The sequence below is a fragment of the Ceratotherium simum genome, chromosome 12 (genome assembly GCF_057802395.1).
Source record: "Ceratotherium simum simum isolate JZ-2026a chromosome 12, ASM5780239v1, whole genome shotgun sequence".
Classification (NCBI taxonomy): Eukaryota; Metazoa; Chordata; class Mammalia; order Perissodactyla; family Rhinocerotidae; genus Ceratotherium; species Ceratotherium simum.
Genome location: NC_141911.1, coordinates 3,840,696 through 3,858,804, shown reverse-complemented (window position 1 = coordinate 3,858,804; position 18,109 = coordinate 3,840,696). Strand labels below are relative to the sequence as shown.

Sequence of the window (18,109 nt, the reverse complement as noted above, 5' to 3'; positions counted from 1 at the left end):
CAATGTGAGAAGGAAAAGGAAGAAAAGCCAGCCAGGGATGCATCAGAAACCGGCTGCTACCTTGATCAGCAGGGCCTCAAACTCACTGGTGTCCTCTGGGACCCACTGGGGAACGTGGCTGGCCGTTGGCCTCACTGAAGAGGGGAGGCTGGGGCCTCTGCCATGGAATCCTGCCCCCACGGGTAAGGGCTGCCCTTGGAGGCCTTAACTACTCCCACCTTTGTCCTTTCAGATCATACCTGACACAGCCGGGTGAACTTCTTCAGCTTCAGAGAAAGCCCTGAGGTCGCCAAGGGCGGCCTCTTTGTTGGTACAATGCACCAGAGGTCACAAGATCTGCTACAGTGAGCGTGCGTGTGCTTCCTCTGTGCAAGGAGATTGGAAACTCCTGAGCACAAATGGAGACAGAAAACAACACAAATCGTTTCAGTTGCAGATTAACATGATTTTGACTAAAACCTTGAGATCATTTGCTCTTCGTTGTTTTAACTTCTTGGCATTATATCAATCCCTTACCCCTATGCTCTCATTGAAAAATAAACCCTTCAGACTATTACATGGCAAAAACATCAGATAAGGAAATAATAAAAAAAAAATTGCCTTCCTTTGTTCACTCAGGCAGCAGCTCTGTCTATCACCTTCTTTGGGCTGTAATAACAACAGAAAGAGAAGCAGGGAAATCTTACTTTGTCTATCAGATCCTTTGCTGACTCTCATTCTGCCTGTCCTTTAATAAGCAGGGTCAGACCAGAGGGCCAGACCAACTTGGGAGAGTCATTTAACCTCTCTGAGCCGCAACTTCCCCATCTGTAAAGCAGACATAGTAACTATGTTGACATCACAGGGATATTGTGAGCACTCAATATGCAGGTCTTTGAGAAGATGCTCAGTAAACTGTAAAAGGCTATTCAAATGTCAGCCATAATGACCACAGACCTGCCGGAGGGGCTCCTCGCCCTGCAGCAAGCCCCACTCTGCCCAGCCAAACAGCCGGATGGCTTCCTCCTGTGAAAGATCCAGCTCAGCTTTTATACTGCCTCAGGGCAGGCGTCCCATAGTGCCCTGTATTATTATTTATGTAGGCACCATGTGTCATTTTGCTTTCCCCCACTGACCACAGTGCCCTGCACTTTGCGTTTTTACAGACCATTAAAGTGATTCTTAACTTCTCTCTGGAGAAAGTAGAGGCTCCTTGGCACGAGCGTTGGGGCCCTGCACAGGTGGAGACCTGGCTATGCCAGCACAGGCCTGCCTGCTCTCCTTCTCTTACCCTCTGGCCTGCTCACACTGCTCCCCATACCCCCTGCATACTGATTCCCCAAGTTGCAATACCTGTCCCCATCTTGACTTTCTCCATCCAACTCGCACCCATCATTTTAGAATCAGCTTCACTCCACTCTTCCATGAAACCCTTCTTAGGCCCCTTCACCCATGCAATCCATAAATATTTTTTTTTGAGTACCTACTAGGTGCCCATACTGTGTAAGGTCCAGGGGCACAATGGTGAACCTATCAGACTTGATCACTTCTCTCATGGATCTGGATGCCTTACTCATAATAATGGTCTGGAACTCAGACAATCTGCCTTGTGAGTTTTTCCTTTATGGTTATTTCATGCCTGTACCTTGTATATGCCCAGCCTGAAAGCTAGGTCTTTGAGTAAGGCTCCTTCGTACTTTCCCACTCCCAAGCAAAACAGTGTGTGGCATATAATAAGCATATGTCAAAATACTACCGGCCTCCACTCTTGACTGTAAGGCAAAGAAATATATGGGAGAAGTTCCCAAACTATGAAGGCTATTCAACACAATGATCAATCTAAAAAATTTAAAGTTCACAAGCATGAACTTTACAGATATGACTTACCAGACACAAAAAAGCTTAGTTCAAGGCTCCTAGACAAACAAAAGTTAATGCAATTTCCTTTAGAAATTGAAAAAATACTCTGGTACAATAAGGGTCCAGAAACTGAGACAGATGTAGGTTTCCAGCTTCAGGGGTGAGAGACGAGGTGTAACACTTGTGTATTAACGAAAATCAGATGCCACCTTCTGGCCAGAAGTAGAAATTCAGGGATTTAGCCTGGGAAAAAATTGATTGCTCTCAGAATCAAATACAAAATTGCATTCCACAAGTAACACACTCCATCCTAGTGGGGACAGTATATTCCCACATTAACCCTCAAAACACATCTTTGCTCTAATCTATGCTTCCTTACAGCCATAATCCTTAATTCTCTCTCTCTCTCTCACACACACACACATACACAAAATGACATTCACAAGCCTTCTAAAGCCTCCCTATTCTAATCTGTAGGGCTGGCTGTCACCTCACCCTAAATCCATTGTTGATTAACTCCTAAAAAACTCTAAGGGAAATTTTGATCTCTGAAGAGTAAAGGTAATATCACAGATATTTTCAAGGATATTAGGTGAAACACAATTTCCTTTCGTGAGCAAATAAAATTTCAGTGACAAGGAAACGGATGTTTTCCTAAAAGTTCTCTCTATAAAGTAATTTTTAAATATTTTATAATTTGTAATATTTATATTTTGTGATATTTTATGTTAAATAATTTATATTTTGTGATATTATTTTAAATTATTTATATTTTATAAAATTGATAAATTGTGATATTTCATAGTCACATATAAGTGACCAATTTTGACAGTACTGAAAAAAAGTTCAGAACTTCCCTCAAACTAAGAGTTATTCAATAGAAAAGGTCAATATAAACATAATCATGCCTTACTACAGATATTATCTATTTGGATGCTTTAAAAAAAAAAAGTTTAGGGGCCAGCCTGGTGGTGCAAGCAGTTAAGTGCACACGCTCTGCTGCGGCAGCCTGGGGTTCGCCGGTTCGGATCCCTGGGGCACACCGACGCACTGCTTGGCAAGCCATGCTGTGGCAGCGTCCCATATAAAGTAGAGGAAGATGGGCATGGATGTTAGCCCAGGGCCAGTCTTCCTCAGCGAAAAAAGAGGAGGATTGGCAGATGTTAGCTCAGGGCCAATCTTCCTCACAAAAAAAAAAAAAGTTTAGACATGCACTAATTAAAAGATAGATACTGTCAGAGTAGATAAAAAAACAGGACCCAATTATATGTTGTCTACAAGAAACCCACTTTAAATATAAAGGCACATATAGATTAAAAGTAAATGGATGGAGAAAGATATACCATTCTAAAATTAATCAAAAGAAAGCAGAAGTAGCTATATTAATTTCAGACAGAGCAGAGTTCAAAGCAAGGAAATTTATCAAGGATAAAGAGGGGCATTACATAATGATAAAGGGGCCAATTCTCCAAGAAGAGGAAACAATCCTTAACATGTACGCACCTAACAACAGAGCATCAAAGTACATAAGGCAAAAACTATTAGAACTGCAAGAAGAGATAGATGAATCCTCTATTATAGTTGGAGACTTCAACACACCTCTATCAGAAATGGACAGATCCAGCAGGCAGAAAATCAGTAAAGACATAGTTGAACTCAACACCACCATCAGTCAACAGGATATAATGGACATCTATAGACTGATTCATTCAACGGCAGAATACACATTCTTCTTAAGCTCACAAGGAACATTCACCAAGATAGACCGCATTCTGGGCCATAAAACACACCTTAACAAATTTAGAAGAATAGAAATCATACAATGGCCACTCTCAGACCATAGTGAAATTAAACTAGAAGTCAATAACAGAAAGATAGCTGGAAAATCCAAAAATACTTGGAGATAAAACAACACACTTCTAAATAACATACATGCCAAAGAAGAAATCCAAAAGAAATTTTCAAAGATTTTAAACTAAATGAAAATGAAAACTCAATTTATCAAAACCTGTGGGATGCAGGAAAAGCAGTGCTTAGAGGGGAATTTATAGCACTGACTGCATATACTAAAAAGGAAGAAAGACCTAAAATCAGTCATCTAAGTTTTCACCTTAGGAAACGAGCAAAATAAAAGCAAATTAAATCCAAAGTAAGCAGAAGAAAAGAATTAACAAAAATTAGTGGGCCGGCCCCGTGGAGTAGCAGTTAAGTGCGTGCACTCCGCTGTGGTGGCCCGAGGGTTCGCAGGTTTGGATTCCGGGCACGCACCAATGCACCACACGTGAAGCTATGCTGTGGCAGCATCCCATATAAAGTAGAGGAAGATAGGCATGGATGTTAGCCCAGGGCCAATTTTCCTTGGCAAAAAGAGGAAGATTGGCATTGGATGTTAGCTCGGGGCTGATCTTCCTCGCAAAAAAAAAAAAAAAAAAATTAGAGCATAAATTAATGAAATTGAAAACAGAAATCAGTAGAGAAAATCAATGAGACAACAAAAAAAGCTAGTTCTTTGAAAATTGATAAGACTCTAGCCAGGCTAACTAAGAAAAAGATAGGACACAAATTACTAATATCAGAAACGAAAAAGGGACATCACTACAGATCCCATGGGCATTTAAAGGATAACAAAGGACTACTATGAAAAACTGTATGTCCATAAATTTGATAACCTAGATGAAATGGACCAATTCCTTAAAAGACACAATCTGCCAAAATCCACACAGGAAGAAATAGACAATCTGAATAGGCCAATATTTACTAAAGAAATTGAACCAATAATTAATTGGTTCTCTACAATCTCTTCAAGAAGACAGAAGCAGAGGGAATATTTTCTAATTCATTCTATGAGGCCAGTGTTACCTTAATACCAAAACCAGACAAAGACATCACAAGAAAAGAAAACTATAGACCAATATCTCTTGTAAACATAAATGCAAAATCTTCAACGAAATATTAACAAATCAAATCCAACAATGTATAAGAAGAATTATATACCACAACCAATCGGGATTTATCCAGATATGCAAGACTAGTTCAACATTTGAAAATCAGTTAATGTAATACATCACATCACCAAGCTAAAAAAGAAAAAATCATATGATCATATCAATAGATGCAGAAAAAGCATTTGACAAAATCCAATACGATTCATGATAAAAACTCTCAGTAAACAGGAAATAGAGGGGAACTTCTTCAACTTGATAAAGAGTATCTAGAAAAAACCTATAGCTAACATCATACTTAATGGTGAGAAACTTGAAGCTTTCCCAGTAAGAACAGGATCAAGGCAAATATGTCCCCTATCACCACTCCTTATCAACATTGTAATGAAAGTCCTAGCTAATGCAATAAGGCAAGAAAAAGACATAAAAGCTATACTTATTGGGAAGGTAGAAATAAAACCGTCTTTGCTCACAGATGACAAGATTGTCTATGTAGAAAATCCAAAATAATTGACAAAAAAACCTCCTGGAACTAATAACTGATTACAGCAAGGTTGCAGGATACAAGGATAATATACAAAAGTCAATCACTTTCCTATATACCAGCAATGAACAAGTAAAATTTGAAATTAAAAATACAGTACCACTTACAGGAACAAAAACACCCCAAAAAATGAAATACTTAGGTATAAATCTAACAAAATATGTACAAGATCTAGATGAAGAAAACTATAGAACTCTGATGAAAGAAATCAATAAGAACTAAATAAATAATGAGATATTCCATGTTCATGGATAGGAAGACTCAATGTTGTCAAATGTCAGTTCTCCCCAACTTGATGTATAGATTCAATGCAATCCCAATCAAAATCCCATGAAGTTATTCTGTGGATATTGACAAATTGACTCTAAACTTTATATGAGGAGGCAAAACACCCAGAAAACCCAACTCAGTATTGAAGGGGAAGAATAAAGTCAAAGGACTGACACTACCCAACCTCATGACTTACTATAAAGCTAGAGTAATCAAGACAGTGTGCTGTTGGCAAAAGAATAGACAGATATATCAATGGAACAGAATAGAAAGTCCAGAAATAGATGCACATAAATATAGTTAACTGATCTTTGACATAGCAAAAGCAATACAATGGAGAAAAAATAGGCTTTTCAACAATGGTGCTGGAACAACTGAACATCCATGTGCCAAAAACTGAATCTATACACAGACCTTATACCCTTCACAAAAACTAACTCAAAATGGATCACAGGGCTAAATGTAATATGCAAAACCATAAAACTCTTAGAAGATAACATAGGAGAAAATCTAGATGACCTCGGGTTTGGTGAAGACTTTTTAGATAAAACACAAAAGGCATGATCCATGAAAGAAATAATTGATAAGCTGGACTTCAGTAAAATTAAAAATTTCTGCTCTGCAAAAGACACTGATAAGACAATGAAAAGACAAGCCACAGACTGGGAGAAAATATTTGCAAAAGACATATCTGATAAAGGACTGTTATTCAAAATATACAAAAATCCTTAAAACTCAACAATAAGAAAACAACTCAATTAAGAAATGGGCCAAAGACCTTAACAGACACCTCACCAAGAAGATATACAGATGGCAAACAAGCATATGAAAAGATGCTCCACATCATATGTCATCAAGGAAATGCAAATAAAACAACAATGAGATACCACTACACAGCTATTAGAATGACCAAAATCCAGAAAACACCAAATGCTGGTGAGGGTGTGGAACAGCAAGAACTCTCACTCATTGTGGGCGGGAATGCAAAACAGTACACCCACTTCAGAAGACAGTTTGGCTGTTTCTTAAAAATTAACATACTCTTATCATGTGATCAAGCAGTCATGCTGTCTCCAATCCAAGTGAGCTGAAAACTATGTCCACACAAAAATATGCACATGGATGTTTAACCAGCTTTGTTCATAGCTGCCAAAAGTTGGAAGCCACCAAGATGTCCTTCAGTAAATGAATGGATAAACTGTGGTACATCCAGACAATGCAATATTATTTAGCACTAAAAAGAAATGTGCTATCAAGCCATGAAAAGACACCGTGGAAACTTAAGTGCATATTACTAAATAAAAGAAGCCACTCTGAAAAAACCACATATTGTATAATTCCAACTATACGACATTCTGGAAAAACCAGAACTATGGAGACAGCAAATGGATCAGCGGTTGCCAGGGGTTAGGGGGAAGGGAAGAATGAATAGGCAGAGCACATAGGATTTTTAGGGCAGTGAAAGTATCCTGTTTTACACTATAATCGTGGACACGTCATTATATATTTGTTCAAACCCATAAAACATACAACACCAGGAGTGAAATCTAATGTAAACTATGGACTTTGGGTGATATTGATGTGTCAGTATAGGTTCATCAATTGTAACAAATGTACCACTCTGGTGGGGGATATTGATAATGGGGGAGGCTATGCATGTGTGGGGGCAGGAAGTATATGGGAACTCGCTGTACCTTCCTCTTGATTTTACTATGAATCTAAAACTGCTTTAAAAAATAAGGTATATACATATTTTTAAGTTTAGACATGTAGACTCTACAGTAAAAAAAACCACATTGTGTCTTTCTAGAGTAGCGTACTCTGTCTCCGTGAAAATAAGGGCATTGCTGCTATCACATTCCCCAAGCTGCAGTCACTCACTATGACCTATCTTGTTTCAGGTCCGGTGCTGGGCCTGGAGTCCAACACAGACGAACAGTCATCTCTCGGAATTTAGATAGACATACGGCAAATAAATTATTTAATTACAATTGCACAGAGATGTAGCAATTAAAAACCTCATTAAAGAGTAGCCTGTGTGGGCCGGCCCCGTGGCTTAGCGGTTAAGTGCGTGCGCTCCACTGCTGGCGACCCGGGTTCAGATCTCGGGCGGGCACCGACGCACCACTTCTCCGGCCACGATGAGGCCGCGTCCCACATACAGCAACTAGAAGGCTGTGCAACTATGACATACAACTATCTACTGGGGCTTTGGGGGGGGGGGGGGGAAGAAAAACGACAAAATAAAGACCTTTAAAAAAAAAAAAGAGTAGCCTGTGAAATACTCACACTTACATCCATCATTTTCCTATACCAAGCTCCTGGTTTTCATATTTTACTTGTAGAGTAGTTTAGGAAGTGAGAAGTGAGCAGCAGCAAAGCAAAATGATAATGAAGGATTCTTTATGGCAGGTAGGCTAAAAGGCCTGTGAAGATTCTCCTTCTAATCTCATATAAAAGCATGTAATCATACTTTAATTACAGACTGGATAGACTGGATAGAGACTATATTATACGAACGTAAGCTACTGCAGCTGGAGGAACTATTACGGGTCATCTGATCCAACCCTTTCATTTTGCAGATGAGGAAACTGAAAACCAGAAAGATTAAATGATATGCCCAAGGTCACTCAAGACCGCCCAACCAGTTAGTGACCTCCAGACTAGCCTCCAGGCCTTTGGACATGCTGATCCATCCGCTATGCACTCACTGGTTAAAATGAACCAGAGCAAATAAATCACTTCCTTATACCAACAGATAAAAAATTACCCTCGTATTAGTATTCACTATAAAGTAATTATATGCTTTTCAAATCTCGCTTTTAGAAATTTGCTGATCTTGAAAACAAAAGAGTTACAGAGGCCAAAGTGGAAATTCCAGATAGCATCAATAAACAAAGATCTATGTCAAATCAGCAAAAATAATCTCTTCAAAATAGGAAGCTGGATCAGATGAAGCACGACAGCAAGAATCTAAGAACATTTGCTGATGAGTGTTCTTGGCAATGTTAGCTCATTGGAACACCATGAGGCTTAAAAGTTTATGCTCCATTCTGTGTGAAGGAAGTTTTTCTACCACAGCTCAGGGTTTGGTCCAATCTTTCCATCTAGAACATTCTTTTTCTCTGGCTGCTCCTCCCACTAGGATTGCCCTCTCAATATCATTAATCATGACCCCCTTAATGTGTAATTTACCCAGATTCCACTCTTATCATGAGCTTGAGGGGTTACATGAGAGGGAGTCATACACCACAATTGGCCCTCAGACCCTGGACCCTCTGTAAAGATTGTGAACTGACCGTAGAGTTCCATTATTACGGACATAAAGTAAACTAAACTAAACCACGAATAAGATCCCTGGAAGTGCTAGGGCAAAGGCAAGAACCAAAGGAAGTTGCTAGCATTTGGATCTTACCAACTCCGGGCTGGTGATGCTTTTTTAGTCTTGAAACGATGGCAGTGGAAGTTTGGACATTGCCTGGAGTCCTCACGTATTTCTGCGGTCAAGGACTCTCATTATTGAAAGTGCTTACTATAAAGCAGCTCCCATTAAAACCTCGTGAAGCCCAGCACTACAGAAAAAAAGGCATCATGGGATCCACAATCATTTTCATTAAAATTTGCATATGACTTTATTCCAAACTTTACAAAGACACAATCAGGGAAAGGGAGAGGATTTGCTGCAATATTTCACTCACCTGGTTGCATTAAGCTCCAAATATGAATCTTGGGATATATATTTGTCACATGCCAACCCAAGCTAAAAGCATCCACCAAGAGAATATTCTCACTACTCAGCGGACAGCTAGAATCTACTTCCACAAACTCACAAACTGATGAGAGTAAATGCTCCCCACACTGCTCTTCATTTCTTCTTTTTAAACCACCTCTTCTCTTAAAGGCAGCCACCACAAGGGCCAGTGTGACAATAATGGAGAACCCAGGTATCCCCATGCTCTTTCTGTAGCTCTGGGCTTCACGAGGTTTCAGTCGGCTTCCGCTTTTTAGTAAGCGCTTTCAGCAGTGCCTCATCGATAACAGCAACTCATGAAGACTCCAGCACTGCCTGGGCTTCAACCGCGTTAGGTCTAAGACAAAACCATCGCCGGTATCGTCTGGATTTATAGTTTTTCTCCTCACAGAGGAGTTTCAGATGACAGAGGACACGGGCTGGCTGTCCCTCCTAAGGTGACACTTGTGTCCTCTCCGCAGAGACTGCTGGTTCTCCCCAGATGTCCCACCTCCTTTGGAAAGTGAAAGATCCTGACTGCCGCAGGTAAATAAGAACATGAGCAAAGAGCTTCCTAAAGAAGCCACGTCAACAGGGAACCAGGATTCTGAAGCGGCGTCTCTTAGCCACACCTTCACAAAAGAAGGCTCATATGTTCCCCCAAATAATATTACTTTTAGGAGGCAAGGCTAGAGAAATGAGTAAGCTTGGAAGTATTCTCAAATTTTATAAATGTATTGGGGAGTCCCGATTTTACACATGGTTATCTGGCTGGAGACCCCTAATGAAACTTCCTTCCTTTCTACTAAAATACCAGGATAGCCCAGATGTTCTATAAATCATTTAACTTTTGGTTTGTTTCCATCTTTCCATCTTTTGACTTTCATAGACAAGCCTGGGATGTGGATTTTTGAGGGTTTCTCTAACTATCACCGTGGGCGGCTATCAGAGTACGATGTCGGATACATTAGGAATGGTGCTGGGAGAGAAAGCAGCCAAACTTGGCAAAGGTGGGATTGAGAAGGGAATCAGAAAAGTCAAAAGTAAGAGGAGGGGACAACAAACCAGGGACAAAGAGGCCAAGAGCACGGAGAAGCAATCTGGGAATCTTTAAAAATGGCTTGAGTTGCTTTTACCTCGCATCTAAGCTGTAGAATTGATGACACCTCCTCCTTCGTAAAAGCCTACCCCCTTGGCTACCTTCGTAATTTTCTGACCCTGCCCGTCTCTCCCAGTCCCCACTTCTCTCCTCACTACTACACGTCAGCACTCCACAAGGTCCTTGTTCTCTCTAGGGGCTCTCATCTGTGCACATGGCTTTCGCCACCACACTCCTTCAGATAACTGCCAAATCCTTAGCTTCAATTCCATCTTTTCTCTGGAGCACCAAGATTGCAATTCCTTCTGGGTGCCTCCACCTCTGATGTCCTGAAGGCATTCCAAACTCAACAGGACTTCAGCAGTCTGCTAAATACAATTAACAATGATTGTTGCTTTTATGCAGAATGGGGGAATATTAGGCTGAGGGCTATGGAGAAAAAAAGAGCGAATAAACTGCAGTCTCTGTCCTCATGGGGCACACATTCTGGGCAGACGGCAGCAAAAGGGCAAAGTGAGGTGGGCCATAGCGGCCCAAGCCAGGTACTGACAAGGAGGAGAGAGAGATCACATGCGATATGAGAGCAAAGGTCTGGAAAGAAGGCAGCACTGCCTTGTGGTCTTATACATCCATCCTGCTGTGTTATCCTGTTTGTCTTTATTCCTTCACACATGAAGCTAAATCGGGCACTGGCATACGTAGGGAGCCTATTCTTAAATTCAATGAGTGATGAGGAGCCCTTGAAGGTTCTGAGCAAGTAAGTAAGAAGGTAAGCCTCTGGCAGCAGGGGCAGGAGTCTTTTGGGGTTGGGGAGACAAGAGTTGAGATCTGGGAGATCTCCAGCAGGCACCTGGACATTTAGATCCGGGCATCAGGAGAGAAGTCAGGGTGCTACACTCCACATCTCAGAATCATCTCTCCAGAGAGGCCAGTTGAAGCTTTGAGGGCAGATCAGCGCCAACAAAGGGTGGGGCAACAGGCGGTCTAAAGGCAGAACCTTCCGAGCAGCCATCCTTAGATGGCCCAGAAAGGAACTGAAGCTCATGGAGGGAGCCAGAGAAGATAGTCAAGGTGGGCAGCCTGAAGGAGGCAGAGCAATGGAAGCCAAGAGAAAGGAGCTGTAGAGGCAGCTCTTAGCCAAGAGCTCAGAGCTCCAGCATTGTGCATGCCCAAGGAGAATGAGGACTAAGGAGAGACGGGTGGATTTAGAGATGAGGCACCTTCTCTGCTACCACCCGCTATGCCTCCCAGCCAGGTCTTCCTCCTGACACCGCCACTTCTCTCAGACAGCCCATTCTCATCTTACCTACAGTCATGCGCCCCCAAACCCTGTTGATCCCACTTCTACACCCTCATCAGTTGGACTCATTCCATTCCAGTCGCCCTTGCCTTACACTAAACTGACCATCTCCCAACCTCCTTGGTATTCCTTCTCCACTCTGACCTGTCCACTCCTGCCAAACGACTCTTCCTAAAGCTGAGCTCCAATCATGGTGTCCTCTACTCAAAGACCCCCAATGACTCCCCATTACCTACTGTGTAAATGTCAAATTCCTTATAGTCACTCAAAGCTCTTATTTGCAGCTTACCCCTTACCCCTAGGGCATCTCCTACCATGCCCTTACGGCTATAGACCAAGCTTTTCTCCCTAATTGCAGTTATTACTCTCAGGCCACTCACTGCATTCTGCCTCAGACCAGAGACAACTATTTATTTCCCTGTAAGCAGTACTAGCCCACTTGCGCTCCCTGCCAGTGGTTGTGTCTCTCTTGCACAGCTCTGGGCTTATTACATTCTTCTCTGAGATGTCTGTCCCATTAAGGCCACTCTTATGGGTAGGAGGGGAGTCTCCCCCGGAAGGGGTGGCCGATCACCTAGAGGCCGTGAGAACAAAGACAGAAAGGACACCTTGGCGGCCCAGGAGGAAAGGGAACTCCTCCCTTTCACGGTGTTTCCAGGTTGGAATTTGAGGGGTGTGGATATGCCGGAGAGGGCTCCTAAGTGATGACGATGGCCTCTGCCACGAGGAGGAACTTGGAGGGCCAGCACTAGAAGGGACCCCAGCTTGAAGACAAGAGGCCTTTCTCTCAGCAAATCTTTACCCAACACTTACCACACACCATGCTCTGTGCCACCTGCCAGCAGGGGTGGAGTGGTAAGCTGGCTCTTCAAAAAGAAAAAGCCCTGATTTATAGCACCTGCCTATTTCTGTGGTGTTAACATTCCTACCATTGCTGATTTCAAGCTAGCCAGATGACGTTGCTGAATGTGAAGCTGGGAAGAAATACGTGCAACCAGCCCCAGCACACCACTGGTGGGGACAGAGCTACCAATAAGGACAAGTAAGTGTGGCGTGGAGCTTAGCCTAATGGCATCATGTTACCGCTTTACTTCTGTGGTAGCTTCCACTGCCATCTTGGCAGATCTAGATGTGATGCATTAAGTCCGTGTTTTCCCTTATTTTCTTCTGTTGGCTGTGAGGCCAGTAGGGCGGGAACCTCATCTCACACTTGGCTTTTCCTCACAGCACGGTGCCTGCTCTGGGGAGGCACTCCAGACTTGTTGGCAGCTTGACTTCTGGGGCAGGGAGAGGAGGAATATCTGCTGAATGGATACGTATGCACTGAGGACACACCCTCCTAGACCTGCCACCCACCTGAGGAGGGGAAGCAACGGCAAGCCACAAGTCAGCTTCGAGAAGCACAGGGTCGGCCTCTGGTACAATTACAAAGCAGGAAGCTTATCTCCAGCCTTCTCCACTCTCTAACCAGCGCCCCCTTCCCATCTCCTGGCCCCTTGCCCCTGGCTGGTTCTCAGGCCTGACCTCAGTTCTGTCCCCACCCTCGCTAAGGTCTTCAGTGGTTATGCTGAGAGTAGGCGCTCTGACCTCCAAAACCGTGTGGAGTCAAGAGTTGTCCCTGGCTTCTCAAAGGGGTCTGTGACCACCCTTCACCCTCAGTCCTAACTCCAGAAACGTTTAATTCTCTGGCTTAAGCTGTGACCTTTAGGAAGTATGTGTGGACTCTGGTCACCCTCGGGGCCTTCCATGTAGAGGGACCCTGAGTGAACCTCCACAAAGGGATTAGTGTGTGTGTGAGAGAGAGAGAAAACAGTCCTGAGTGCACCATGGCCCAGGGCTGTGCACACACCATGCACTGCAGCCTGCCACACTCACACTCCCACACCAGGAAAGCAAAGCTGCCCCCTCCCCCGCATGGCGAGCACAGCCAGAGGCAGCTCCCAGCCCCGGCCCTGGCATGACGATGTGACTGTCTCTGGGCTGGCCAACATGGCCATCTGCTTCCATTTCTAAGAGGGCTGAAAGGGCACTTTCTATCAAAGCCATAGACCCTGGTCCTTAATGCGCAAGACTGGGACACGCACAAGCCCCATGAATCAGGTTCCTTCTCTCCATCCACTCTCCTCTTATTTCAATACTTCCACCACAGAGCCCACAATACTTCAAAGATGAAGGCTTTATTTTCTCCAGCTCCAGTGTCACAGCTGTAGCAGCATATCAGAAACATCCCCACACATGAACACACACTTCTCCCCTTCTTCGAAGGGCTGGCAACAATGCAGAGGCAGAAACAATGATATTCAGTACAGGCATTGAAGAAACAACACTTGCTCACCCTTGTACATTGTGCGTCTGGCGGGTAGGAAGCAGCAGTACATTCGCATTTAACAGGCACGATCATCCTTAAATACAGTGAAACACAACCTTATTGGCATAAGAATGTGCTGGAGATGCAGCTCTAGGGGGACTGTGGAGGACAGCCCTGGGAATAAGACATCAGCATTAAAAAAAAAAAAATAGAAACCACACGAAAGGATGTAGGCCAATCAATAGCTAGATTCAATCCAAAGTTAAGAAAAAACGGTCACAGATTGAAGATTTATCCCATTTGGAAAAAAAATCAATTTTCTATTCTAAACTAAAATTAAAACTATGATCTACAAGTGGCTGAATCTCAAATCATGGTCTGGGCAGAAGGGTTCACGCACGTGCACACACACACAGTGTCACTGAGTGCTGTACTCAAGTTGCATTGCCTGGCTGCAGATGTCACTCCAAAGACACTAATGACCAAGGACATGCCATGATGAGATTAAGCTGGTCATCACTGCAGGTGGGAGGTGGGGAGAAATTTTCCTATTTAGTACTTCTCAATGTCAAAGTCGGAATCAACAACTGGACTGCAGTCTGCATGGGGCAACAATGCAAACTTTGGGGAGATCAATTCCCACAAAATCAACAACCACATGTACTTGTTTAGTGCTTCACAACTTTCAAAGCTTTTTCAGCTCCATCGCTCATCCAGCCTCACGAAGACCCAGTGGGAGGGCAGGACAGGGGCACCCCCCATTTCCCAGTGAGGAGGGCCTGGAGCAGATCTTCCAACCCTGCCCATCGAGCTCTGAAGTCCACTTCCTCCCTCTCCTCCTTACATCCCCTGACCCAAGGGAGTTTCCCCAGAGAAGTAAACAGTTTCTTTTCTGAATACCATCAAATACAAAATCCCATAGGAAATAAGGAATATTTTGCAGCAGTGTGGCGTATCTTAAGTGGATGAAAAGGGATGGTTGGATAATTATTTTAAATTTGATCTAGTTTTTCTTCCACTGGCAGAATTGAACAGTAACGCAGGGCATGCTTAGAGAGCAGATGTAAACACTGCCCATAGAGGATGGTCTCCACAGCTTTCTGCATCCCCAAGTGAGACAGAAGCAAACCGCAACTGGTTTCCACTGAGGGGTTAACTCTAAAGTGGGACAGGTCAGCAGCTGAGCCCCAGCCCAGGAGCAAGGCCCTGCTGGTGGGGCACATGTGGGAGCTGCCCGACGTGGTACTCTCCTGTCCCCGACGCGAAAACTACTCCTGAGGCAGGGGTAGTGTGTGCAGGGTCCCAAGATGAGACTGTCCCAGTGCCACCTGAGTTCTTCCCAGGAAGTAACAGCTGCTGAAGGAGCCCGGGTCTGAGCCTTAGCAAGACGCACGATGTTGACCTTGCCTGAGGCAAAGGGTGAAGGGCAAAGGGTGAAGGTCAGGACCAGGCCCACTAGAATAAAAACACATGTGCTTCCTGCTCATTTTTAAAGAAGGGCTCTAAAAGGAAACTGTAGAGCCACTTGGTCTTCCCTGGGAGAGAGTTCTGGCAGCCAATCAGGGGGCGAGGCTCAAGGAAACAAGCTTGTATTTTCCCTGAGTGATAATCTGGCTCGCCTGGGATGCATCATGTCAGAAAACAAGGCAGTCGGACCTCCCTTTCTCAGCTGACACAGACCAAGCGAGGCAGAAGGTAGCCCAGAAAGGCATCCTGACTTGTGCATGAGGGTCCTGGCCTGTCACTGTGCGGCGAGAGGCTCCGTGACGGGGGAATTCATGGTGGGCAGGGGGATAGACAAATACCACTGACACACCTGCCACGTTTTTTAAAATCCCTAAAACTGCACAGGGAAAGAGAGGAGATCAGGAGATTTAGTCACAACACACACAGACAAGAATACCTGAAGTGCCTGAGTTAAAAGGCTGATGCAGAAACAAGTCCTAGGATAAAGGCAGGATTTATCCTAACTGCCTGCCCAACGAGTAGCCAAATGGTGCCATGTCAAGGGCTTCTAAGTGCTGGCCCAGAGAGGCAGACACTCACGCCACCCACGACGAGGGAAGGCAAGGTCTCTGTAGGTGTAAGACGGGCCATCCCAGTTCTACTGGGAGCCAGCATGAGCCACCCTGCCACCCGGTACATATGAGTGTATGTGTGGGTGTGTATGTGCACAGACAGCAAGAGATCTTTGCTGTCCTGGAATTTTCAGGAAAGACAAAGTGAGAAGGCACACGAAGGTGACCAATTGAATAAAAGAAAAAAAAAAGTAGCTGGAAGTAATATATCATTATTGTGACTTTTTTCAATGTACCTTTTTTCCCCCATGAAAAGAGAAATTCAAAATATAAACTTTATATTTTATTATTTTACATTCAAGTGAAACTTCCGTCTGGGGGCTCAACACAATTTTAGGCCACTCTCAGCAATTTAGTACTCTGGTGCCTTTTTTATTTAACCCGATGGAAGAATTCAGCCCTCTATTTTTAAAAAACAGCTTTATATTCCCAGCTGTAACACTTAATTGTACACACGCACAGGCACACACACAAATCCAAAAACTTCTACATAGAAAAATAAAGGATAAACGTTATCCATCTATTTTAGACTGTGTACAGCAACTTTTATATACATGATTTTCTTGTTCTGTAATGTTTTCGGTCACTGCACATTTTCTTCCCTTCTGTGTGATCTACATTTCTAGGGGAGGAAACTGGCACAGTGAAGCAGAAACGCTACATTCCTCTTGGGGGGAGCAGAGAAAAGGCAATTTCTCACTCCCCTTCCAAGTCCCTCCCCGCCTACCCCCACCTCAGCCGGCCCTGTGGACGGATGGCCTCCCAGTAAGCGGCTGTCCGGTCCTCTCCTCTCTCTAAGGCGTCAGGGAGCGGAAGGCCCACCCTGCAGACACCCTGTGAGAATCATCTCGGTGTGAGGGCAAGGGAAGGGAAGCAGGCAGGGAAAGCCTTTTAAAATAAAAGATTCTGGAATCGCTTCCCACAGCCTGCTCCTTTAGTATGGAGTTCGATTCTCCAGCTGGTGCTTGGTGAAGAAGTACTTGAAAAACTCATAGACCGACCAGGAAATGGCCGTGGAGGGCATCTGGTAGATGACGCGCGCCTGCATGCCTTTGAAGTAGCCGGGCAGGCCGTTGAGCTGGTACACCGTCCGGAAAGCGTTGGCCATGCCCGACAGCCGGCCGCTGATGTTGGCCAGGTTGAGGGCCACATTCTCCTGAGTGTTGAGGAGGGTTTTGCACACATCCAGCGGGGTGGTGGCGGCCGCAGCGAGGGCGCCGGCCAGCCCGCCTGAGATGATGTGGGACTGCGGGTTGTAGCCCCGGTGAGGGTTGACCTGCTCCTGCAGGAACTCGTAGGTGATGAAGTGGATGGACTGGAAGGGAATGTTCATGGTCAGCTGCGTGCTGTAACTCCGGTAGAAGGCCCCCAAGCCCTCAGTCCTCCACACCGTCCGGACGCAGCTGAGGGCCGACCGGTGCGGCGAGTTGTACATCTGCATGCGCTGCTTCACCACTGTGGTCGGGGCCGCGGGCAGGCCAGACGCAGCCAGAGGGCAGTGGGTTGGGTTTGGCCCGACCCCGGGTCGGAGTGAAATGGAAAGCCAAGCCGTAAAGAGAAACAAGTAAGTTTAGACACACTGGCAAGAGGTCACAGAGAGCTAGCACACACAGCCCCAGCCCGAGACACCACAGAGGGCCAGCTCCAGGCAACCCCGCTTACAAATGGGGCTCCAGCACCCAGTGCCAGGAAGCGGACTATTTCCTGAAGTGTCTCCTGCCTGCATCTTGTTTAAGGTAGTCTCTGAACCAGGCAGCCACTTCAGACTACATTCACTGACCTGCTCCCCCCGGTCCTGGCTGCCTTGGGCATCGCACCTGCTGCAAATCTAAATCCTGGCCCCCTGCCCTCCTCCTTCCCAACATGTCGACCTGAGGCATGGATCCCATCCTTTATTCTCAGTGGTCTGTACCTCTGACAGTGTTTTTAGCTTCAGTGTCACATCACTCTTGGAAGAGACACTAGAATTAGGTCAGCCCAAGTTCAATGACAAACTCCA

At 44.6% G+C, this 18,109-nt stretch overlaps 1 protein-coding gene across 4 annotated transcripts in view; it reads right to left on the bottom strand.

Annotated features, from left to right (window-relative positions):
• Nucleotides 1–13,885: 13,885 nt before the first annotated feature.
• SLC25A37 (solute carrier family 25 member 37) overlaps nt 13,886–18,109 on the bottom strand; it is a 39,986-nt gene continuing 35,762 nt past the window's right edge. For all 4 annotated transcript variants that reach the window (XM_004433575.3, XM_087437323.1, XM_087437324.1 and 1 more), the window contains one exon: nt 13,886–17,565. In XM_004433575.3, coding sequence (XP_004433632.1) covers nt 17,045–17,565 — 521 coding nt within the window. In that variant the 3' untranslated portion in view covers nt 13,886–17,044. The remainder of the gene's footprint in view (nt 17,566–18,109) is intronic.